Here is a 23,769-nt window from a genome sequence, read left to right as displayed (position 1 = left end):
AATTAGTGTCTTATTTGCTCTACGCGGATGAGTCTTTAATCTTCTGTGGGGTAGAAAAATTATAGATGTAATATCTGAATCTGACATTACTAATTTTTGAAGTCATCTCAGGACTGCACATTAATATGCAGAAGGGCATGATATATCCTGTGAATATAGTGCCTAACTTGGAACAAATGGCTGAAATAGTAGTCGGTAAAATTGGCTCTTTTCTATGCCTTCCGCTGGAAGCCAAGTGCAAAGCATCTAAAGTTTAGAATGGAGTTATTGAGAAGGTGGAGAAAAGATTAACAACATGGAAAATGCACTACCTCTCTATGAGTAGAAAACTGGCATTAATCAATAGTGTCCTGGATAGTTTGCCTACATAAATCATGTCACCCTCCCTTCCCTATGCCAAGGAAGGTCCAAAGGCAACTGGACAAAATTAGAAGATGTTGTCTATAGAAAGGAAATAATGCAAACCACAAATTTCTCCCGGTGAAGTTGTTAAGGGTAATTCTTCCTAAGAAGCAAGGTGTGGACTGGGTGTTAGAGACTTGGCCAAACACAATAAGAGTTTGCTCTTGAAGTGGTGGTGGAGATATGGTTAGGAAGGAACTCGTTTATGGAAGGAAATAATGAATGCTAAATACATGAAGAAAGACCATTGGTGTTCCAAACAGAACAGATCCCCACATGGAGTTGGTCTCTGGAAGCATATCTACCGTTTGAAAGATGATTTTTTTCATGATGTGTCCTTCAGGGTTGGAAATGGCACCTAGTTAAATTTTGGAAGGACAAGTGACTTCACAATCAGCCCCTAAAAGACTCTGATCCTTCCCTTTATCAGATAGTAGTTGACCTTACTCCCAAATAGCTCAAGGAACATATAGGGATCTGCACTTAAGGAGAAACATGCAGAAACACGAACTTGGTGAACTCTTTGATCTCAAAGTTCTGTAAAGCTTCCAAATGAGCACACAAACCTAAGACAACCTAAGGTGGGGCAACCTCATTGGTAGCTCATTTTTTTTGATAGGTAAAATAATTTATTTCTGAGAGGCCTTAGTGGTGGCTCTTATTCATTTAGGGCAAGATACAACAAGCTGTGTGCACTTAATAAAGTAATTGAGCTTTGGCCATGGAAGCTTATAAGGAAGACAAAACTCCCTATAAAGGTCATGTGCTTCCCATAGACAACCCTCAAATGTGCTATTTTGACCCAAGACAACCTACGTAGAAGGAATTTTCAGGTGGTGAAGAGAGGATAGCTGTGCCTGGATAGTTCAGAATCAATAGAACAATTTATTCTTACATTGTAAAGTGGCTGCTGATCTGCGGCACATGTTCCTTTCAGTTTTTGGCATTTATTTGGACAATCCCCCAAGAGATAAAGGAGCAGTTGAAAGTTGGAGCTATTGGAAAGTTGACAGAACCATCAAGAAGATCTAACCGATATCCCCAGCATGTATATTTTGGTGTTCTTGGACAGAAAAAAATCGTAGATACTTTGATGGCATTTCAACTCCCAGTAGTTCCCTGAAAGCCAAATGTCTTAAGAACCTTTTTAGTTGGAGTAATCTATCCCCTTTAAACGATGACATCCCATGTCTTTGCAGTAAGTATGGTCATTGGCTTCTATAGAACACGAAACAAAGATTTCATTGCAGTAAGTATGGTCAATTGGCTTCTACAAGCTCCGTATAGTGGTCATTGGGACAAAATAATTCACACCTGGATATGGTCTGACCATGGGCAATTAGATGTTGGGCATTCTGATAATTCTCTATCAGATAGACGTTCTACTTCTTGATACAGTGTGATGATGGAGGAAACCCGAACTCTTAGAAAAGTAAAAGACAAAGTGTTAGCGCTTTGTAGAGCGCAGAACATCGAGCTATGATCTTTGTAACCTGCGAGCTTATCTGGTTAAAACAAGTTCTCCTAGAGTTAATTCGCATTGAAGTTAAATAAATGAAGGTAATATATGACAATCAAGCTTCCCTATACATAGCCAAGAATAAATGAAGGTAATATATGACAATCAAGCTTCCCTATACATATATATGACAATCAAGCTTCCCTATACATAGCCAAGAATGCAGTTTTTCATTCTTTTTTTGATAAAGTAATATGAATGCAGTTTTTCATGAAAGGATAAACATATGGAGGTGTATTGCTATATTATTAGGTAAACAATTAAGTTCATACACATTGCCACAAACTTTACAAACTCAAATAAACTTTAGCAGGTGTTCTTATTAAATCCCTTTGAGGACCCCAAGCTGAATACATTTATAGAAAACTTGTGTGCGCTACAACTTTAGGGGTAGCTTAGAGATTTGAACAAGATTTACATTAATTAGGGTCAATTCAATTTGATTAGGTATGGTTTGATTTGGAAAGTAGATGAAATCGTGCCTAGAATCAGTAATTTAACAAAGTTGTATACACTCATAATTACTGGAAATTCCCAAGCTCGATAGAATAATCAAGATTTTACTCTTTTCAAGTTATTTTGGTTGCAATTTAAAGGAGCAATAATGAAAAATCACAAAATAATAAATTAAAAAATCTAAAGTAAACTGGAGATGATTTTAAATGCATAAAAAAGGATAAAAGGATTATTTTTAATTTGTTAAAAAACAAAGAAAACCTGAAAATGTAAATGAGGAGATAGGTAGGGTGGGGCGGGGTAACACTATGGTTGGGGAAGACTTAACACATGCTGCTTCTAACCCTAGTTTCTGTAACTTAGATTGCGTGATTATGAGTAGATCTGTATCGTTATTCTGTGGATCTCTGACTTACCATAAGTGATATCAGTACATTAGCCATAAGCTGCTTACATTGTTTCTTCAGTGTTATTTAGTGTCTTGTTAATAAGTTTCATTGTGACGTTGGCTGGTAAAGAATAGCCTCTTAACTTGTCATATTTCAGAATGGCACCTGATCATACTTTCATTATGTTGGTACTGTGCTGGATTTAGGAAAGGAAGAGTCATGTCTCTTATTTCTGCTTTTTGAGGTTGCTCATACCTTATTGCTTACAGATACAAAATGAAGGAAGCTACTTGCAAATGGGAGCAAAGGATGCTCTGCTAAATGCTCTTCTATTGGCTGCTAAGAAATTTTGTTTAGGCCCTCCACAGGTGATTCAAGTGTCTGCTTGCTCAAAATTTTATTGTTGTTAAAAATATTAATTATTTATTTTGCTGAGATGTTTACTTTGTTGGAAACAGCTGTTGACTCAAATTTGTCTTGCTCTCTCTGCGCTCATGCTTCACGCTGTAGAGCATGGCCAACCAATTGAGAAGCTCTTTTGCAGTCTCCAAAGTTTGGAAAACCATGATGAAGGCACCATTGCTGTCTTGGAAATGCTGACAGTCCTTCCAGAAGTTGTGGAAGATCAGAATACTGATCACAGAACTAGTTCGGCTCAGCGACGCGAGTATGGTCGAGAGGTTTAGAACTCTCTTTAGAGCTGCACATTTTTTGGAAAAGTTGATGCTTTGGAAAGCACTGCTGCACTTTATCCAGCTTCTATTTCTTACATGTATATTTTTATGCAAGGAGCAGCTTCTCTCGCATACTTCAGTGGTTCTTGAGTTCCTTCATCGTCAGAGTGATAAGAGTTTTGACAGTAGCATTCAACTCCAGGGCAGGCACAGAAAAATTTTGCGTTGTTTGTTAAGTTGGGTAAGTTCATCTTGACTATATACGTCAACCCATGTCTTTCGGTGGTCAATCAATAACTAGAAAAGAATAAGCAATGACTGTTTCAAACCCCCAAACGAAGTCGTTTTACGGAAAAGGTTAAGATATGACGACCTGATATACAGCGACAACAACAACAAACCCAGTGAAAAATGCTAATAATATGATGATAAATACTGGCATGTGGCTCTATTAATCAATAATTGTCATTAACTCTTCACCGGCAACTAGATTCTGCAAATCTTACTTGTTCTTGAGTATTTAATTTATCTTCTCTCTCTCTCTTTCTCTCTCTTTATAAATTTTAAAAGGATTTGATTCACGTATATCTGATTAGAGACATAAAAAAATCTACTGATTGATCCTCCCTCTCTATCTCTTTGCACTGACCAAGATTCAGGTGTAGTCCGTACTCTGTATAATGGTGCGGAGAAACCCAATATTCTAATTTCCTTGTAAACGGGAACTCTTGCAACTATGTAAAACCTGATTGTCAACCTAGGTTAATAGAAAACCTGGTGCAGGTCAATCCTGGCCTGAGCAGGGTCTTTCAGTTCATTGTCAACCTATGTTCTGACTGACCCGCAGTATGGTTTGCCTTCTTTGGTTTGAGGGTCATGCTTAACCTTATGCCTGTTCTGAGTTATTTCGACCTCATAAGAACACTTCTATTTGCTTTTGACATAAATATTTTTTATACAATAATGGGGAAACTGCTTGGAGTTGTAAAATTCTATGGGGTGTCCCATATTAGCTTTTTGTATTGGAATGTCTCTGAGACTGAGGCCACTCAGAGTCTTTATGGTATGAGCTAAGGATTTTTTGTTGGTTGCTTCCCTCTGATATGCAAAGGTATTTAAGTGGACTTCTTTTTCCTTTACATAAGAGGGTGGCATCTTTTCTTACATCTGTTTGTTGACAACACAATTTTTGTTGATAATAAAATAGGAAGAAAAGAGAATTTGGAGGAAATTACTTCGAGCAGTAGTCCTACAAAAAGTCCCGGAGAATCAAATTGAAACAATCCATGTACGAGCAACTAACTACTCTTTTAAATGAAAAGAAAAAAAAGATAAGGTAAATAATTTTATTAACACAAAAATGGGAGAACCCCGTATACAAACAGTATGCCAAAAAAGAGAACCTACACCAAAACATGGTTCTCACCGATAGATACCCAATCATCTATACAAATAGCACCTCAAGGTACACCGAAAAGAAACTAAAGACAAGGGACTGTTTTGCAACTTTACAAAGTCAATCTCAACCCCTTGAAAACCTCTCCTCTCTTTCCATATGACCTACAAAATGGCTAAAGGAACAACCTTCCAAACCCTTGGACTTCTCTTCCCACTCTTGTAGGCCCAACTATATAACGCCTCTTTTACTGTGCCCGACATCACCCAATGTAAACCAAACCAATTAAGGACCATCATCCATAGTCGTGAAGCCACTCTACAATGCAAAAAGTGATGATCAACGTCTTTACCCGAGCCTTTACAATACACAATACATACACTATTCAACCCTTATTTATAACAATACATAATATATACACTAATTGACCCTTATTTATAATAATACACAATACATATACTAATCCTATTCCATGTGGGACTATAATTATTTACAAATATATTAACTATCTAACACTCCCCCTCAAGCCAGTGCATACAGATTGTATATACCGAGCTTGTTACATATGTAACTAATACGAGGATCAGTGAGGGACTTGGTGAAAATGCAAGCTGATCATTCGACTTCACAAACTTTATAGCAATATCTCCTTAGAATATCTTTTTTTTTGATGAAATGACAGTTAATTTGAATGTGTTTAGTCCTTTCATGGAACACCAGATTTGATGCAATATTAAGGGCAACTTGATTATCACACACAAGTTTTATATGGTTGATTTCACCAAATTTTAACTCCTTGAGCAACTGTTCATCCAAACTAGCTCATATGTTGCTATAGCCATTGCTCGATATTTTGCTTCTGCACTAGATCGAGCAACCACATTATGTTTCTTGCTTTTCCAAGACACCAAATTATCTCATACTAAAACACAATATCCAGACGTAGAACGTCTACGAAAAGGTGATCCTGCCCAATCAGCATCTGTGTAGCCCACGATCTGCTCATGACCTCGATCTTCGATTCTCGAACAATACTCTTTTGCTTGGGGCTGATTTTATAACTCTATTCCACCAACTATTACTGGGAGAATCCATAAACTGACTTACAACACTCACTTGAAAGGAGATATCAGGTCCAGTTACTGTGAGGTATTCAACTTACCAATGAACCGCCTATATCTTGCAGGATCACTAAGAGTCTCCCCTTGTCTTGGTAGAAGTTTAACATTCGGATCCATAGAAGTGTCAATGTGTCTACAACCTGTCATTCTTGTCTCCTCAAGAATGTCTAATGCATACTTCTGCTGTAAAATAACAATACCTAAGTTGGTTGAGTGACCTCAATACTTAGAAAATACTTCAATGTGCCTAGATCCTTATTCTGGAAGTGCTGAAAGAGATGTTGCTTCAAACTAGTGATACTATCGTGATTATTCCCTGTAATAACTATATCGTCAACATAAACGACCAAATAAATACACAGATTTTGAGAAGAATGCCGATAAAACTCAGAATGATTAGCTTCACTACGGGTCATGCCAAACTCCTGAACAATTGTGCTAAACTTACCAAACCATGCTCGAGCAGACTATTTCAAACCATAGAGTGACCATCACAACCGACATACAAGGCCACTAGACTTCCCTGATCAACAAACTAGGTGGTTGTTCCATGTAAACTTCATTTTGAAGGTCATTGTGGAGAAAAACATTCTTAATGTCCAATTGATAGAGAGGCCAATGGCGAACAAGAACCATGGATAGAAAAAATGGACAAATATTACTTTAGCCACGGGAGATAAAATATCATTGTAATCAAGCCTAACTATTTGAGTATAACCTTTGGCAATGAGGCGGGCTTTAAGGTGATCAATTTGACCATCTGGACCAACTTTGACTGCATACACCCACTAGCATGCCGCCTCCACGCAAGCCCTCGGTCACTGAGCCGACCTCGTCCGCTCGGAAGGACACAACCTTGGCCAGCCTTTCGAGTTCTACCCCCGCTACCACAAATATCACAACCCATACAACGCTCGAGGGTATCTCGCTCCCACTCAAAAAAGAAAGAAAAGTAGGTGCTTTTAAGGCCAGTGTGGAGTAGCTAGAACGGATGAGAGGTAATTCATCCTACATTGGGTGGCTTGCTAAAGCCTTGTGTTCGTTTCAGTGACCTGGTGTCTTCGTTTAGGAAGTCCTTAAAGGTAGAGAATCAAGCTCCCATTTACTATTAGCATGTAAAGATGTCATCTCTTTGATCGTATTTTGTCGCCATCCAGGATGAGATAACGCTTCACTTGTGGACTTAGGGATAGAAATAGAGGACAAAGATACACAAAGGCATAATGGGGTGACGATAAATGATAATAACTCAAACCAATATAATGGGGATTGAGATTAAGAATGGATCTAATACCTTTCGAAGTGTGATCGGTAGACTAGAAGGAGACAAGTCCACAGTAGGTGAAGGATCCGATACACTGGACTTGATGCTAGACGGCGATGATAAGTCAGGAGTGGTGGAGCTGTAAAAGGTTGAACTGGACTAGGTGATGGAACTGGAGCTATAGGTGATAGAACTGGAGCTATAGGTGGTGGAGCTGGAATTAGAGCGGTAATTGATGGAATTGAAGCTGTAGGTGTTGGAGCTGGAGTTGTGGAGGAAGATGAATGGGAGATAGTGATTGAATCTCCAAAAGATGGAACTAGTAACACCTCAAAAATATCTAAGTGATTACCTGGACGGCTGGACATGTGAAGTATGGCTGGCTTCAAAGAAGGTAACATTAGCAAACATAAGACACCGTTGGAGGTTAGGTGAATAGCATCGATATACCTTTTGCGTTCTCAAGTAACCCAGAAATATGCACTTAAGAGCACGAGGAGCTAACTTATCTTTTCCTGGAGTAAGGTTATGAACAACACACTGCTCCTGAAAACAAAGGGTGGAAAAGAGAATAAAGGTGAGTGGGGAAACAAGACAAAGAATGGAACTTGATTCTGGATCACTGGGGATGACATATGATTAATAAGATAATAAGATGTGAGAATTACAAACCCCTCCCCCGACAAAAAAAAAAACGCAAAGGAACATGACATTATATGAGTAGGGTACGAGCAGTTTCAATGAGATGACTATTCTTTCTTTCAGCTATCCCATTTTGTTGAGATGTATATGGACAGGATGTTTGATAAATGATCCGATGAGAGTTCATAAACCGCTGAAATAGGGATGACAAATACTTTAAGGAAATGGGAGCGAGTATGTTTACCGAACTGACTTGACTCACTTTCTAGAGTGAACAAGTGAGACAAACCAGGTACCATTTTTTGAAGTTTTGATAAATTGGATGTTCCAACTGTTTATGTAATAAATCTGGTGAATCAGTAATAGGACAAGTTGTTGAAGGAAGACAAGCTTTCCAACCATGCCCCATGACCCCTTGGACGCACCCATGGCGTCTTAGCAAGCCTCCCAACGCCTAGCGCCATGGACGACCTCGTGGTTTTGGCCGCGCTAAGTGACAAGTGCGCCTGTGTCTGTTGCCCCATCAATAGGTCTCGCCAGCGCCCAGTCGCATGCAGATGCCAACAACGCCGCTCAGCAAGTTGCGCCCCAGCGCGCGCCCGTTGTCGGCGCAATCAACCCATGCCCTGCATCCAAACCCTCGAGCGCAGATCGTAATGCTAAAGATAAGGTTGCAACCCCTCCAAGTTACGCCAGTGGACTTGCTTTTACCTTACAGGAATCTAGGTCCCTTTTGTTGTAAATATTGAGTAGTTTTACTTCCTGTATTTTCATTATGATTCTCTTAGCTTGTTTATGTCTAGTTTTGTAACTTTGGTTAATTTTTTTAAGCATTATTAAAGGGATCAAGTAGTCAAACTTTCAAGCAAGCAAATAATTCTCTATATTGGTGCTTCTCCCCCTCAACACCGTGTTGCCTTTCTGTAATAGCTTTCATTAATGCAATCGAGCTTTATTTCATTCTCATTCTTTTTTTGTTCTCTCAATTGTTTTTGACATCGGTTTTCCCGTATGGCACTGACAGTCTCGTCTAGCTTACGGGGGCCCCCAGGTTGGTGGAAAGTAACCACACGGACATCGGTTGCTTAGCCTTACATCGCCTTTACAAGAAATCTCAAGAATGCGTTGTGTAACAGATTGTATGAGTAGGGTACGAGCAGTTTCAATGAGATGCCTATTCTTTCTTTCAGCTACCCCATTTTGTTGAGATATGTATGGACAAAATATTTGATAAATGATCCCATGAGAGTTCATAAACCGCTGAAATAGGGAAGACAAATACTCTAGGGAAACTGTTGAAGAAAGACAAGACGTGAGTCCATATGATTTAGCAAGGATAAGGTAATAAAGTCCATTTGATTTATGCTCGGTACTAATAATCTGCTTCGTCATGCGTTCCTGTATAAAAACAAGGTTATCAAGAAATAAAACTGAGCATTTAAGTGATTTGGCTAAGCGACTAACGACTAAAGGACTACCGAGAACAAAAAGAACTGAATCCAAAGGTAAGTAAGGAAGTGGACTTGCTTGACCTATTCCAGTTGCCATGGTTTGAGACCCTTTGGCCATTGTGACGGTTGGAAAGATTGAGAATACGAAATATTAGTGAAAAAAGACTTGTTACTAGAAGTGTGATCAGATGCACCTGAATCAATGAACCAAGAGTCGGATGAAGAAAATTGAGAGACACAAGTTACGCTATTACCTGTTTGTACAACAGAAGCTATCTCAGAAGATGTCTGCTTACGTGCTTTGTAATGAAGGAACTCAATTTAATCTGGTAAAGAAACCATTCAACTATTCAAAGTATTAGTTCCCATTTTGTTACGATTAAATTCAAATTACTTCCGAGTATAGACAAGTAACGATGTCCAGAGAGAATGTGGCCAGAAGCACTTGCAAAAAACTGGAATATGACTGAACTTGCTGGAATATGTTGGTGGAAAATTCTGATTTTACGGAAATTCTCAGATCTAAGTTGTGAGTCCTAGCTCCCAAAGAATATGAGAAGCTACTGTTCACACCAGAAAACACTGTTCAAGCAACAAACACTATTGAATTTTGGGAAAAATAAAAAAGCACTACTCACCAGAAAACGTTGTTCACTGTTATCGAGTGAGTAGGCTCGGACAGTGAAGAAAAAATAGGACCAGTCGCCGGAATATGAAAAAGAAAGTCGCTGGAATCTGGAAATCTCCGCTGGAAAATAAAAAAGAGGTTGAAATTTTGTGTAATCTGGAAGGGTAGACTCGGTGAGGGTAGGCTCGAAATCACCTCCTGAATAAGTTGTCCTAATGAAGTTTTGCCAAAGAGTGGCCGGAAAAAGCTTCACGTGCTGGCGCGTGAGTTGAAATCTCGCCGGAAAATATTCTACCCTGTGGGGACGCATGAGAGGGGTTCTGCTGGATATATTTTTACCGTTTAGTCGCCGGAAGCCGATCTACCTCGTGGTAGTGTTGGTTTTTGCACTAGTCTGACGGAAATGAACTTTCACGCGAATAGACCTACGGTCACCGGAAAATTTTCCGGTTAACTGATTCCTTCTTCCCAGAATTGCTGGTATTTTTGCACAATGATGAATCTTTGGCTGCTTTGATAGCATGTGAGAAATAGCATGGAAAATATATATTATTCATGTTGAAAGTGTTGGTTTATGTTTAGTCAACAATGACATGCCAATTGGAAGAGTTGGTGGAAAGAGTTGGTGTGGATGCTAGGAGGAAGCTTCCTCCTTTGATGTCACCCATGACATCAAGAGGAGGTAGTTTGATGTCACCAATGACATCAAGAGGAGGTCTTTACCTCTATAAATAGATGCACTCCTTCATTTGTAGAAACCATCCCAAAAAATAATACAATACATTGTAGTGAGTAGAGAGTTAAGACAGAAATTCTCTTAAGTGTAATTGGGAACTCTCCCCTTCCTTTGTTAATAATAAAAAGGCAATTGTTCTCTGGTGGACGTAGGATTATTTTGATCCGAACCACGTTAAATCTTGTGTTCTTTCTTTTACGTTTCCGCTAACAATTGGTATCAGAGCGACAGGATTCTTTAACGATCCAAGGAGGAAGAACAAGCAAAGATGAGTTCCATGAAGTTTGAAATTGATAGATTCAGTGGACGCAACAACTTCAATATCTGGAAGATCCAGATGATGGCGTTACTGCGAAGGGAAGGTTCAATCCATGCTATTGACGGGAAGTATCCTAAGGATATATCAGCTCCCGACAAGGAGAAGATTGAAGGGGATGCATTGAGTGCAATCCAACTATCCCTTGCACCTAACGTGCTTTGTGAAGTGAGTACGGGTACCGAAGAGACGGCCAAACAGTTATGGGAAAAGCTAGAAGGGCTATACCAAGACCGATCAGTGACAACAAGGATGTTGTTACAACGACGTCTTCACACATTTATGATGGGGTCAGGTACTTCGTTACAAGATCATTTAGATGCGTTTAATAAACTTGTCATGGACTTACAGATTGCAGGAATTAAAAGGGAGGAGGAGACGCTTGCATGTGCTTTGCTATTTTCATTGACTTCAGGATATCGTGATATTGCGAATTCAATGATGTATAGCAAGGAGCCTATCAAGCTTGAGCAAGTGCGGCGGGCACTTAACTCTAGTGATGTGCGGAGGCACATTGAAGGAGATAGAGATGACCAGGCAAGTGGCCTCTTTGTAAGAGGCCGGACTAGCCAACAGGGAAAGACCAAATCAAAGCACAGATCAAAGTCTCGTGTGAACAAGAAGAATACAGAGTGTTGGGATTGTGGCAAGAAGGGGCACTTTGAACGAGATTGCCCAATGTCAAAGTCCAAGGAAAAGGCGAGTGCATCTACAGTTGAACAGGTACATGATTTTGATAAATGATTATGTACTAACAACATCGTGTAATAATAATAGTAGTTATGGAAACAAATGGGTGTTAGACTCTGCTTGTACTCTGCATATGACGTTCCGAAAAGACTGGTTTAGCAGCTATGAGAAAAGTGGAGGAACCGTAGTAATGGGCAATAATGCAACTTGTGCAATAATTGGCATTGGCTCAGTTCGGGTTTGCTGCCATGATGGAGTCGTGAGGACTATTACACAAGTCCGTCATGTTCCTGATCTGAAGAAGAATTTGATCTCCCTGAGTACTCTGGATGAACAAGGCTACAGGTACATGAGCGAAGCAGGAACTATAAAGGTGACTAAAGTTTCTTTAGTCATGCTGAAAGGCAAGCTGGAGAATGGCCTTTATACATTGGCCGGAAGCACCATTGTTGGCTCTGCAAATGCATCTACAGTGCAGTTATCTAATGATGACAAGGCAAGACTATGGCACATGAGACTGGGTCATATGAGCGCACGTGGACTGGAGATGTTGAGCAATCGTAACCTTTTGGAAGGTGAGAAGATCAGCACACTTGACTTCTGTGAGCACTGCGTTCTAGGGAAGCAGAAGAAGGTCAGCTTCAGCACTAGCAAACACAAGACAAGAGGAGTGATAGACTACATCCATTCAGATTATGGGGTCCCTCTAAACTTCCATCGAAGGGCAGTAAGAGGTATCTTCTCACTTTTATTGATGATTTCTCACGAAAGGTTTGGGTGCATTTTTTGAAGGCAAAAAGTGATGCTTTTGAAGCATTTAAAAAGTGGAAGATTTTGGTTGAAAATCAAATGGAGCGGAAAATCAAGTATCTTCGCACAGACAATGGCTTGGAGTTTTGCAATGAAGAGTTTAATGAATTCTGCAAGGTTCATGGGATCTCAAGACATAAGACTGTCAGGCATACCCCACAGCAGAATGGAGTTGCCGAGAGAATGAACAGAACTCTTCTTGAAAAGGCTCGTTGTATGCTCGTACAAGCCAAAATGTCCAAAGTATTTTGGGCTGAAGCAGTTCACACTGTTGCTCATATTGTCAATCGATCTCCAGCATCGACAATTGACTTTAAGACTCCGAATGAGGTATGGTCAGGTGAACCCTCTAACTATTCATACTTACGAGTATTTGGGTGTCCAGCTTATTATCACGTTAATGAAGGAAAGCTTGAACCAAGGGCTAAGAAGGCCATATTCGTAGGGTATGTGGATGGAGTAAAAGGGTACAAACTTTGGTGTTTGTCTTTACTCAAATTTATAGTTAGTAGAGATGTCACCTTCGATGAATCCTCTATACTTGATCCCCGTAAAGTTTCCGTGGAGTTTTCAGGAAACAAGAACAACGAGCAGGTGGAGCTTCCGGTGGAGGTTGTCAAGGAAAAAGATCAAGAGACTCAGGTTAAAGATGAGTTAGAAGATGTAGACCTTGAAGAACTTGCTGTCAATGAACCATACACAATTGCAAAGGGGAGGGAGAAGAGGCAAACACGAGAACTGGAACGCCTTATAGATCAAGCAAACTTGATTGCATATGCGTTCGTAGCTGCACAAGAAGAGATTAAGGATCTGGAGCCCTCCTCGTATATTGAAGCAACTTCTTGCAAGGATGTTGTACAATGGCGGTTAGCCATGACTGAAGAGATGGAGTCTCTTCACAAGAATCAGACATGGGTCTTAGTGAAAAGACAAAAGGGAAGAGGACAGTTGGATGCAAGTGGGTCTACCGAAAGAAAGAGGGAATTCCTGAAGTGGAAGATGCTAGGTTCAAGGCGAGATTGGTTGCAAAAGGATTCAGTCAGAAGGAGGGAATTGACTACAATGAGATTTTCTCTCCAGTCGTGAAGCATAGCTCAATTCGCGTGCTACTAGCATTGGTTGCCCAATTTGACTTGGAGCTTCAACAGCTTGATGTCAAAACTGCTTTCTTACACGGTGATCTAGAAGAGACAATCTATATGGATCAGCCTGAAGGTTTCCTAGCTGAGGGAAAAGAAGATCACGTATGCCAACTAAAGAAGTCTTTGTATGGTTTGAAGCAATCCCCTAGACAGTGGTACAAGAGGTTTGATGCATTCATGACTACACATGAATTCTCAAGGAGTGCATTTGATAGCTGTGTGTATCACAAGAAGATGTCTGGTAACTCAATGATTTATTTACTGTTGTATGTTGATGATATGCTTATTGCTGCTAACAACATTACAGAGATAAATGCTTTGAAGAAACTGTTGAGTAAGGAATTTGACATGAAGGATTTAGGAGCTGCAAAGAAAATCCTTGGTATGGAGATTTCAAGAGAAGACGGGGTTGTACATCTTTCTCAGAAAAGGTATATTGAAAGGGTTCTCGAGAGATTCAATATGCATAGGTGCAAGCCTGTAAGTACACCATTAGCTCCTCATTTTAAACTTTTAGAGTTACAAATGCCTCGGTCCGAGAATGAGGTGGAGCATATGTCAAAGATTCCTTATGCCAGTGCAGTTGGTAGCATTATGTATGCTATAGTATGCACACGTCCAGATATTGCTCAATCTGTAAGTGTGGTAAGTAGATACATGTCCAGCCCAGGAAAGAGGCATTGGGAAGCTGTCAAGTGGATATTCAGATATCTCAAAGGAGCTTCTGGTGTTGGTCTGACCTTTCGAAAAAGTGGGGGAGGTATTTCAATTCTCGGTTATGTAGATTCTGACTATGCAGAAGATCTTGACAGAAGAAGGTCCACAACGGGATACATCTTTACCCTCGTTGGCAGTGCCGTTAGTTGGAAGTCGACTCTGCAGTCGATTGCCGCTTTGTCTACGACAGAAGCAGAATACATGGCAGCAGCGGAGGCGGTGAAGGAAGCTATCTGGTTGAAAGGTTTAGTAGCGGAATTGAGTTTGGTTCAGCTGGAATCAACTCTTAGATGTGATAGTCAGAGTGCTATTCATCTAATGAAAAATCAGAGATTTCATGAGCGCACTAAACACATTGATGTCAGATTTCATTTTATTCGAGATGTTATTGAAGAGGGAACTATCAAGGTCGTGAAGATTATCACAGACGATAATGCTGCAGGCACGTTGACCAAGATAGTCCCACTTGCTAAGTTTGCACACTGTAAGGACTTGGCGGGTGTGTGCATCAACTGATGCAACTCCGACGAGAACAGTTGTTAGGTGGAGGTGGTATGTTCAACAATGGTTTGATTCTTCCTGTTTCTTACAACGGGGTTGTCCAGTAAGCTTAGAAGTTTTGGCCAGAGTTGTTCACACGCACGCTCGAAACGCAAACCAAAGTGGAGATTGAAAGTGTTGGTTTATGTTTAGTCAACAATGACATGCCAATTGGAAGAGTTGGTGTGGATGCTAGGAGGAAGCTTCCTCCTTTAATGTCACCCATGACATCAAGAGGAGGTAGTTTGATGTCACCAATGACATCAAGAGGAGGTCTTTACCTCTATAAATAGATGCACTCCTTCATTTGTAGAAACCGTCCCAAAAAATAATACAATACATTGTAGTGAGTAGAGAGTTAAGAGAGAAATTCTCTTAAGTGTAATTGGGAACTCTCCCCTTCCTTTGTTAATAATAAAAAGACAACTGTTCTCTGATAGACGTAGGATTATTTTGATCCGAACCACGTTAAATCTTGTGTTCTTTCTTTTACGTTTCCGCTAACACATGTTTATTTTACTATAATACAAGGAGCCTATTTATATCTATGTTCTAAAATTACATACTACTCCTATTCCAATGTGGGACTAAGCATACTAATATATACATAAACTATCTAACAACATTTTGTCATTGAGTGGGAGTGGTACCAGAATTAGGTACAAAAGTATTTCTTGTATTCTCTTATATGTCTTTTATGCCTACCTCTGTTTAATAGGTTCGAGCTGGTTGTTTCTCGGAGATTCCCCCTAGCTCTTTGGCTGGACATCCACTTCTGAGTTTCGTTTTCAACTCTTTACAGGTAATATGTATTGCTAAACCTAACATGCATTGGTAATGGTCTAATGGTTTCTTCAAGTTGCTTCAGGTTCAGAAGTTATTAATGCCCATTTACCTACTTAAATGGCTAACAGGTTTCGTCTTCATTTGATCTAGCCATTGAAGTTCTGACTGAACTAGTGAGTCGACATGAGGTAAAAGATTCATTTTCTTCTATAGTAAATTATGTGAGATTCTCCACTGGTTTCTTTATTTATTTTAAGAAAAACAGAGAAAAGGGATGGGAAAATACATATACTCTCCCCATGAATTGGTCATTTGGAGCGTGAAGTAATATATCATGGGTGGTCCAGCATTGGATAGACCAATTACGAAGATGAGTCCGGCTCTGACCATTTTAAAAAAAAATATCCAACCCAAAACCTTAAAACTATATGTAAAGTGACCAAGATCTTTATAAGCCCTTATAACTCATCTCAGACGTATTTAAGCTAACACCCTCACATTGTGATTCAATTTCGAGGTTCACACACAAATTTAGTCGTAAGTTTACTATTTTGAGAATTGGGTAGCCAAAAGTTGGCCTGATATGCCGTTAAGAAAATGGACCTTACGCCTAACTTAACTCCAAAAGTTAACTTAATTGACATTCTAACACCCACCTTCTAGGGTTGGACATTTGGAATGTGTTAACTTATATAGTCGTCTCATGTGGATTGTGTAAGGGCTTTTTTTGATAAGTAATTGTAGAGACTGTATTGATGTATAACAACAGAAGTTGAAGTAGTTACATCCAAAGAGAATCAAACATTACATGGAGTGTAAAGAGCTTAGAAAATCTATCAAGATGAGGGGCTTTAAAACTTTGACCGTGGCCAAGTTACACCATTGGTACCAGAGGTGGCCAGGATTTTCCGGGTGTCAAAAAGTAAACAGGATAGAGGCTTACAGTGGCTGGGGGCTGTGGACTGACAGTCTGTGGTGTAGCAGCGGCGGCAAGGCAATGGGAAGGTGAGTGTCGGACAATGAAGATGAAGTGGTGCTGGCAGAGGAATTGGGGCAAAAAGAAGAGGGTTTTATTTTTGACGCGAGATAGAAGGTTTTGTGGGAAAAAAGAAACTTTTGGGAGCTGTTTAGACATAATTTGGTTGAAATTTGAAAAAGAAAAAGTATTTGAAATTGGCGTTGATCTTTCATTAAAAGAAGATGAGAAAAATCAACAAGAATTAAAATATAAAAACAAGTTACCAGGAACTAAAGAAAAAGAAAGAATATAAGAGGACAATAGAATAGGTGAACTCGGATGTCTCTATAACTAATTGTTGCAGCAAACAAAAAGATTACAGTTGCTAGTAGCTAGCTGGAGTCGAATTCCAGCAGCTTAGTTTAAATATTAGGCCCTTTGCGACTGGCGGCACCCTGAGCAATTCGAAATGTGGGTGCCTCTTTAATATAATTATACTATTTCTTCTATATATCTACATACACATACACTGTCCAGACCGAGGATTGTGGGTGGCGATGCACCGCTCCTCTCTATGTAGACCGCCCCTGATTGGTACTCTTATGTGTAAGGATGCAGGGAAGATGTGAATCATTTGCTGCTCCATTGCCTGATAGCGTACTAGTTGTGGTGTACCATATGAAACATATTTGGGGTGGAACAAATAATACCAAAAAGTATTAGATATATGTTTGCAGGGTGTAAGTCCTGAAGAAAGAAATAATTGGAAGAGCGTGGGAGATAGCTCTGTTGGAAATCATGTGAACTATATGGAAGGAAAGAGAAGCGCATTTGAAGAATTGAAAATATATGTGCATGATTGAGTGCTATTAGTAGCGAATCATACTTGTTAATATTTTCTACTTTTGTTGTGCATATTGTATGGGGGATTCTCCCTTTCAAACAATAAAATTACTTATTTCATCAAAAAGTAACTAATATGGGATCCATCTGGAAGATTTACGCCAAACAAAATTGGTCCAAGTTAGTTCTCTTCTTTGGATTTTAAACGAACCTATTGTACTTTTGCGTTTGCAGTGTATACCACAAGTTTTGTTATGCAAAGTTGGATTTCTTAGAGATATACTTCTTCTCCCAGCTCTTAACAGTGGAGACGAGACTGTGATAAGTGGTCTTGCTTGTTTTTTGTCAGAAATTGGTCATGCTGTAAGTATTTTCAAACTTCCGAGCTGGAAAAGGGTCTTCTACTCTATTGATTCTTGCAGTCAAATAGACTAAATGAGTCCTACCTATGCTTCAAAAACTTAGCATCAAGGATCTGCGAAACTAATTAGCTATTTTTTCCCTTTATAATAGGCTCCTTCTTTGATTGCTGAAGCAAGTCCTGAAGCATTTGTACTGACTGATGCACTCTTGAGGTCAGATGCCATTTCTTATATTTGCTTTATGTGTTGCAAGCAACTCATTTACATAGGTTCAAAGTATGAAAGCATAAAATCCTGGTTCTATCATCATTGATTAAATCCATCGTAAGCATAGTTGACTGTAAATCTGAAGCTTTCTTTATACTTCCCCTATTGCTGGCTTCTTTCACCAAGAGAGGCGCTTGCATTAATGAATTCAATTGAGATATAAAGTAGAAGAATCAGTATGGTCCCAAGTGAAGTTAATGCTCCTTTATCTAGTTGACACTGTCTATCCTGATATGTTCTTCAGTTGTATTTTATAAGGAATAGGCTGTTTGAGAATCAATCTTTGAGTAGATTATTGGGGATACTGTCAACATTGTTTTTGCTATTATCTAGAAGTTGTGAAGGTTTTGTGGATCTGGTTGAAAATTGGTGGAACTACTATAAGGTGCAGGGATCTCTAGAACCCAGGTATTAGCCAGTAAACTGAGAATATTAAAGAATGATATGAAAAAATGGAACTCTGAGGTGTTTGAAGTCAAGAAACAGCTACTATTCTGTAAAAAATACATCAACTGGACAGAGTTACAGTAGAAACATGGTCAATGAGGGTTCATATAACCGACCTCAAGCTTGTTTGAGATTGAGGACCTGAGGCGTAGTTATTATTTGTTTGACAGAGTTACAGAAGAGAGAAATCTGAAAAGGGAGGAAATAGCTCCAAGGAACACACTGGAAAAAGAATTGGAAGTGACTGGTAAAGTTGAAGAGACACCTTGGAGGGAAAAATCCAGATATTTATGGTTAAGGGAATGGGACAAGAACATTTTTTGAGATGATGGCAAACACACAGAAGGTATAACAACATTGATAAACTGCTGGTTGATGGAACAGAAACTGAGGATCCAGATGCAATAAAAGGGGAAATCTTGAGTTATTACAAAAATATGTTCCATGAAGCAGAAAGTTGGAGCCCAGATTGGATGGACCAAGATTTGAAAAAAATTTCAGAGCCAGACAGGGAATGGCTGCAGAAATCCTTTCCAGAGGAAGAAGTTCTCATGACATTAAGAAAGAGGGCAGGAGATAAAGCTCCTGAAATCTGATGGAAAAAATTGAATATTTACACTTGGAAGAGAATTTTGAAAAGAGTCTAAATGCAACCTTCTGCCAATTGTGGGACTATACTGGGTTTGTTGTTGTTGTAGTCTAAATGCGACCTTCATTGCATTATCTCCAAAAAAGAAAGAGGCTACATAGCATTGGGATTTTAGACAATATGCCTTTTAGGCAGTGTCTAAAAAGATCATAGCTAAAGTCCTCATTGAGAGGCTAAAAAGTGTAATGGGCAGATTGATCTCAGGCACATAGATGCATTTATCCATGGGAGAAAAACTACGGATGCAATTTTAGTTTCCAATGAGTGTTAGACTCAAGAATGAGGTAAGGAGAAGCTGGAATAGTTTGTAAATTAGACTTGGAAAAGGCCAAAGACCACCTAAACAGGTCTTTTCTGTTGAAATTGTTGGTACACATGGGATTTTGTGACAAATGGGTAAATTGGATGAAAGATTGCATTACCTCTGTGATGTTCTCTATCCTCATTAATGGCAGACCAGTGGGCTACTTCCCATCAAAAAGAGGCATAAGGCAAGGGGATCTCATCTCTCGTTACGGTAAGTATTGGGAGCTTTGAGCAAGATGTTAAAAATCACAGGCAGAAAAGGCTGGATCAAAGAGTTTAGAGTGGGAAATGGGGGTAATAATCAGCTGGATCTTTCACATTTGCTGTACGCAAATGATACCTTGATACTATCAGTACTTCCCGTAAATCTGTCCAAGAGCTGCCTGTTTCCAGTGAACATAGTGAACAACATTCAATCCCTGGCTGCAATACTAGTATGTAAATGTAACATTTTCATGCTACTTACCTTTGTTTACCACTGGGTGCTCAACATAGACAAGGAGTAATCTTGAAAGGTGTGTTGGGTAAGACTTACACTAATAAATAATGTCTTAGACGGGATACCGAGTGCAAGTTCAGTGCCGAGCCGAGGGAAGCGGGCATGGACGTGAGGCTTGGATCGCATGTGATTCCCAAGAGAGGCAGTTTCAAGTAGCTTGGGTCGGTTATCCAGGGGGATGGGGAGATCGACGAGGATGTCACACATCGTATAGGGGTGGGGTGGATGAAATGGAGGTTAGCATCTGGAATTCTGTGTGACAAGAAAATGCCACCGCTACTCAAAGGTAAGTTTTATAGAGCGGTGGTTAGACCGACCGTGTTGTATGAGGATGAGTGTTGGCCAGTTAAGAACTCACATATCCAGAAGATGAAAGTAATAGAAATGAGGATGTTGAGGTGGATGCACGGGCACACTAGGATGGATAAGATTAAGAGTGAAGATATTCGGGAGAAGGTGGGCGTGGCTCCCATGGATGACAAGATGCGGGAAGCGAGGCTCAGATGGTTTGGGCACGTACATAGGAGAAGCCCAGATACCCCGGTAAGGAGGTGCGAGTGATTGGCGTTGGTGGGTACGAGGAGAGGTAGAGGGCGGCCTAAGAAGTATTGGGGAGAGGTGATTAGGCGGGGTATGACGAGGCTTCAGATCTCCAAGGACATGGCCCTCGATAGGAAGCTGTGGAGGTCGAGCATTAAGATTGTAGGTTAGGAGGTAGTTGAGCATATTTCTAACTCGTACCAGTGTGAGGCTAGTCTGATAGGATTTTGTCTTAGACTGCTAGTGGCCAATGTTGTGTTCACACTACTCTTTTGTTTTCATAGTGTCGGGACTTATTTACTAGTTATTATTTTTGCTTTCTATCTGTTTACTGGTTCTTGTGATGTTATTATTATTGCTATGATTTTATTGATGGTACTGATATATTGTCTCTTTTCGTCTTCTTGAGCCGAGGGTCTATCGGAAAAAGCCTCTCTACCCCCTCGGGGTAGAGGTAAGATCTGCGTACACACTTCCCTCCCCAGACCCCACTTGTGGGATTTTACTTGGTCGTTGTTGTTGTTGTTGTAGGGGATACGGACATAGTACTTGTCTCTACATGTATTGCCCTAAAAAATTGTAAATCGGCTTGACAAGCTAAGGAGGGATTTCCTATGGTCAGGGAATCTAGAGAGCCATAAATTTGATCTAGTGAAGTGGTCCAGAGTCACCACTCCTAAACAGTGTGGTGAAATAGGGCAAGGGATTTGAAACTAAATCACAAAGCGTTTAAATGGTTGTGGAGGTTTAGCAGTGATCAAGATGTTTTATGAAAAAAGTTTTCGCTACTCAATATCGAACGGTAAACTGTTGGTGTACCAAACAAGTGATATGTTCCTCTGGGTTTGCACTACGGAAACAAATAAGAAACTTATGGGGAGAATTTAAATTATTGACAGTGATATCAGCTGGTGATGGGAGGAAGAAATAAATGTGGGAGGATCCTTGGCTAGAGGAATCCCCATAATGATTTCCTTCCCAGATTTGTACAGCTTAGTTCCGAAACAACAAGCCATAGTGGCAGATAGACTTGGAGGTGGATGGAATTTAGTGCTCAGAAGAAATTGTTTCGACTGGAAAATAGAAAGGTTGGTTCAATCTTTTTTGCAACTTGACAGCTTCCATTTATTAGCAAAAGAGCAGGACATATTATTTTGGAAAGCTGATAGCAAAGGAAAGTTTACCGTGAAGTCTTGCTAAAATTTTATGCAAACCAGCAGGATTACAAATGGCCGTGGAGGTTGATTTGGAAGATGAAAGCCTCCCTAATAGCAGCCTGTTTTGGCTGGTTAGCAATGTCAGAAGCATGTTTAACTCAAGACCTACAAGAAAAGGGTGCATTATCTGTACTAGGTGCTACATGTGCACAATGAGATTGAATCTACTAATCATATTCTCCTTCGTTGTACATACACGTTGTAGGTATGGTGCCTTAATCTATTAGTATTTTGGGATTCAATGAGTGATGCCTCAATTTATTAAAGAAGCTCTGTTGGCATGGAAGGATAGAATGTCAGGAAGCACCTCCGGCAGATCTGGAACACGATTCCCATTTGCATTTTTTGGATAATTTGGGGAGAAAGAAGCAAGAGATGCTTTGAAGTTAGGTCTAGTTTTCACATATAATACCTGGTGTAATATGAAGCTACAAGATATTTTTGTAAATTTCTTAGAATCCCTTCAATCACGAGGGGATAGGGAAGTTCTATTTTGATGTACATAATTTTTGGGACCTTCATGGTCCATCTAATAAAACATCAATAAAACATTAATAAAACATCTTTTACTTATTTAAAAAAAATGCAGTTTTAATACATCTCAGTATCTGACATGTCCTGTCTGATGGCAGTTGTGTTTCATTTCCAAGTGAAGATTGGGAGATTGCAGACTCGACTTTGCAGTTCTGGTGCTTTTACCTTTTCCTGATAAAGTTACTTTGTACAAACTGGGGCCTGTTACTTAGCTATTGACAGGGTCCAGAGCAGATTGCTGAAATGAAATGTGTAGTTCAAACGGTTCCCCTATCCAAGAACACTCTCGCTTTGCAGGTGCAGTCTTGCCAGCTTCATCCTGGGCCTGGATGTAGATAGTGGAGAAAATGCTAAGAGCGTCAAGGTCTTATTTTTTCCTGTTTTCTCGGCGTTGTTGGATGCTCTTCTGTTGCGTTCTCAGGTTAGCTTCTATTTGCATGCATATGTAGTGCATATTATTTCTTTATTCTGCTTATATTTATTTCCATCCCACAAATTGCTCTATTGGCCTCTCTTTTCATTAACTAGCATGTGGATTTGTTGGATTTTACAATAAAGTTATATGGCAACTTCTATTCTTCACGGGGAGTGTATCTGTGATAATTGAAAGAATATTGTGCTTATAGACTTATCACTCAACAAGGTTTCCCAAGGTATCACATATGGAAAGAATATTGTGCTTATAGACTTGTCACTCAACAAGGTTTCCTAAGGTATCACATATGGGGATATTTTCCAAATTATTCCTTTTCCCTGGTTTCATCTTTCATTTAGGTGCTACTTTCATTGTGATCATCTGGAAATTGGAGGGAAAATATGCCCCTTGGCTGAGGTATCACGGTTGTTTGCAAGTCGTGTCATTTCTCACTCTACTCTTAAGCTTTACATCTCTATCTCCTCAAAAATGTATAAGGCATATTTCCGTTGTGAGATCTCAAAACCTGAGCTAGACTGAGCGACCTCAATATCCAGAAAATACTTTAATCTGCCCAGATGTTAGTCTGAAACTGCTGAAAGAGATGTTGCTTCAACTTAGTAATACTATCTTGATCATTGTCGATAATAACAATATCGTTAATATAAACCACCAAATAAATACAGAAATTTGAAGCTGAGTGCTGATAAAGCACAAATTGATAAGCTTCACACCAAGTCATGCCAAACTCCATGATAACTGTGCTGAACTTACCAAATCAGGCTCGAGGAGACTGCTTTAGACCATAAAGTAGCTGGCACAAGCGACATACAAGGCCATTAAACTCCCTATGAGCAACAAAACCAGGTGGTTGCTCCGTATAAACTTTATCCTTAAGATCACCATGAAGAAAAACATTCTTAATGTCCAACTGATAGAGAGGCCAATAGCGAATAGAAGTCATGGATAGAAAAAGGCAAACTGATGTTATTTTAGCCACGTGAGAGAAAGTATCACTGTAATCGAGCCGAAATATCTGAGTATATCCTTTGG

General features: G+C 39.7%; 1 protein-coding gene across 12 annotated transcripts in view; it reads left to right on the top strand.

The window, feature by feature from the left end:
• LOC107776112 (transportin MOS14) overlaps positions 1 to 23,769 on the top strand; it is a 67,316-nt gene that overhangs the window by 2,479 nt on the left and 41,068 nt on the right. For 3 of the 12 annotated variants that reach the window (XM_075250594.1, XM_075250591.1, XM_075250595.1), the window contains exons 2-10: positions 3,036 to 3,134; positions 3,225 to 3,446; positions 3,562 to 3,681; positions 15,612 to 15,695; positions 15,808 to 15,867; positions 17,715 to 17,843; positions 17,994 to 18,055; positions 22,400 to 22,450; positions 22,599 to 22,722. In XM_075250594.1, coding sequence (XP_075106695.1) covers positions 3,036 to 3,134; positions 3,225 to 3,446; positions 3,562 to 3,681; positions 15,612 to 15,695; positions 15,808 to 15,867; positions 17,715 to 17,843; positions 17,994 to 18,055; positions 22,400 to 22,450; positions 22,599 to 22,722 — 951 coding nt within the window. Of the gene's footprint in view, positions 1 to 3,035; positions 3,135 to 3,224; positions 3,447 to 3,561; positions 3,682 to 15,611; positions 15,696 to 15,807; positions 15,868 to 17,714; positions 17,844 to 17,993; positions 18,056 to 22,399; positions 22,457 to 22,598; positions 22,723 to 23,769 lie in introns of all 12 variants that reach the window. The other 9 variants (XM_075250592.1, XM_075250590.1, XM_075250593.1 and 6 more) reach the window with 3 other exon arrangements.

The sequence above is a fragment of the Nicotiana tabacum genome, chromosome 3 (assembly GCF_000715075.1).
Source record: "Nicotiana tabacum cultivar K326 chromosome 3, ASM71507v2, whole genome shotgun sequence".
Classification (NCBI taxonomy): Eukaryota; Viridiplantae; Streptophyta; class Magnoliopsida; order Solanales; family Solanaceae; genus Nicotiana; species Nicotiana tabacum.
This window is presented reverse-complemented; position numbering and strand designations above follow the sequence as displayed.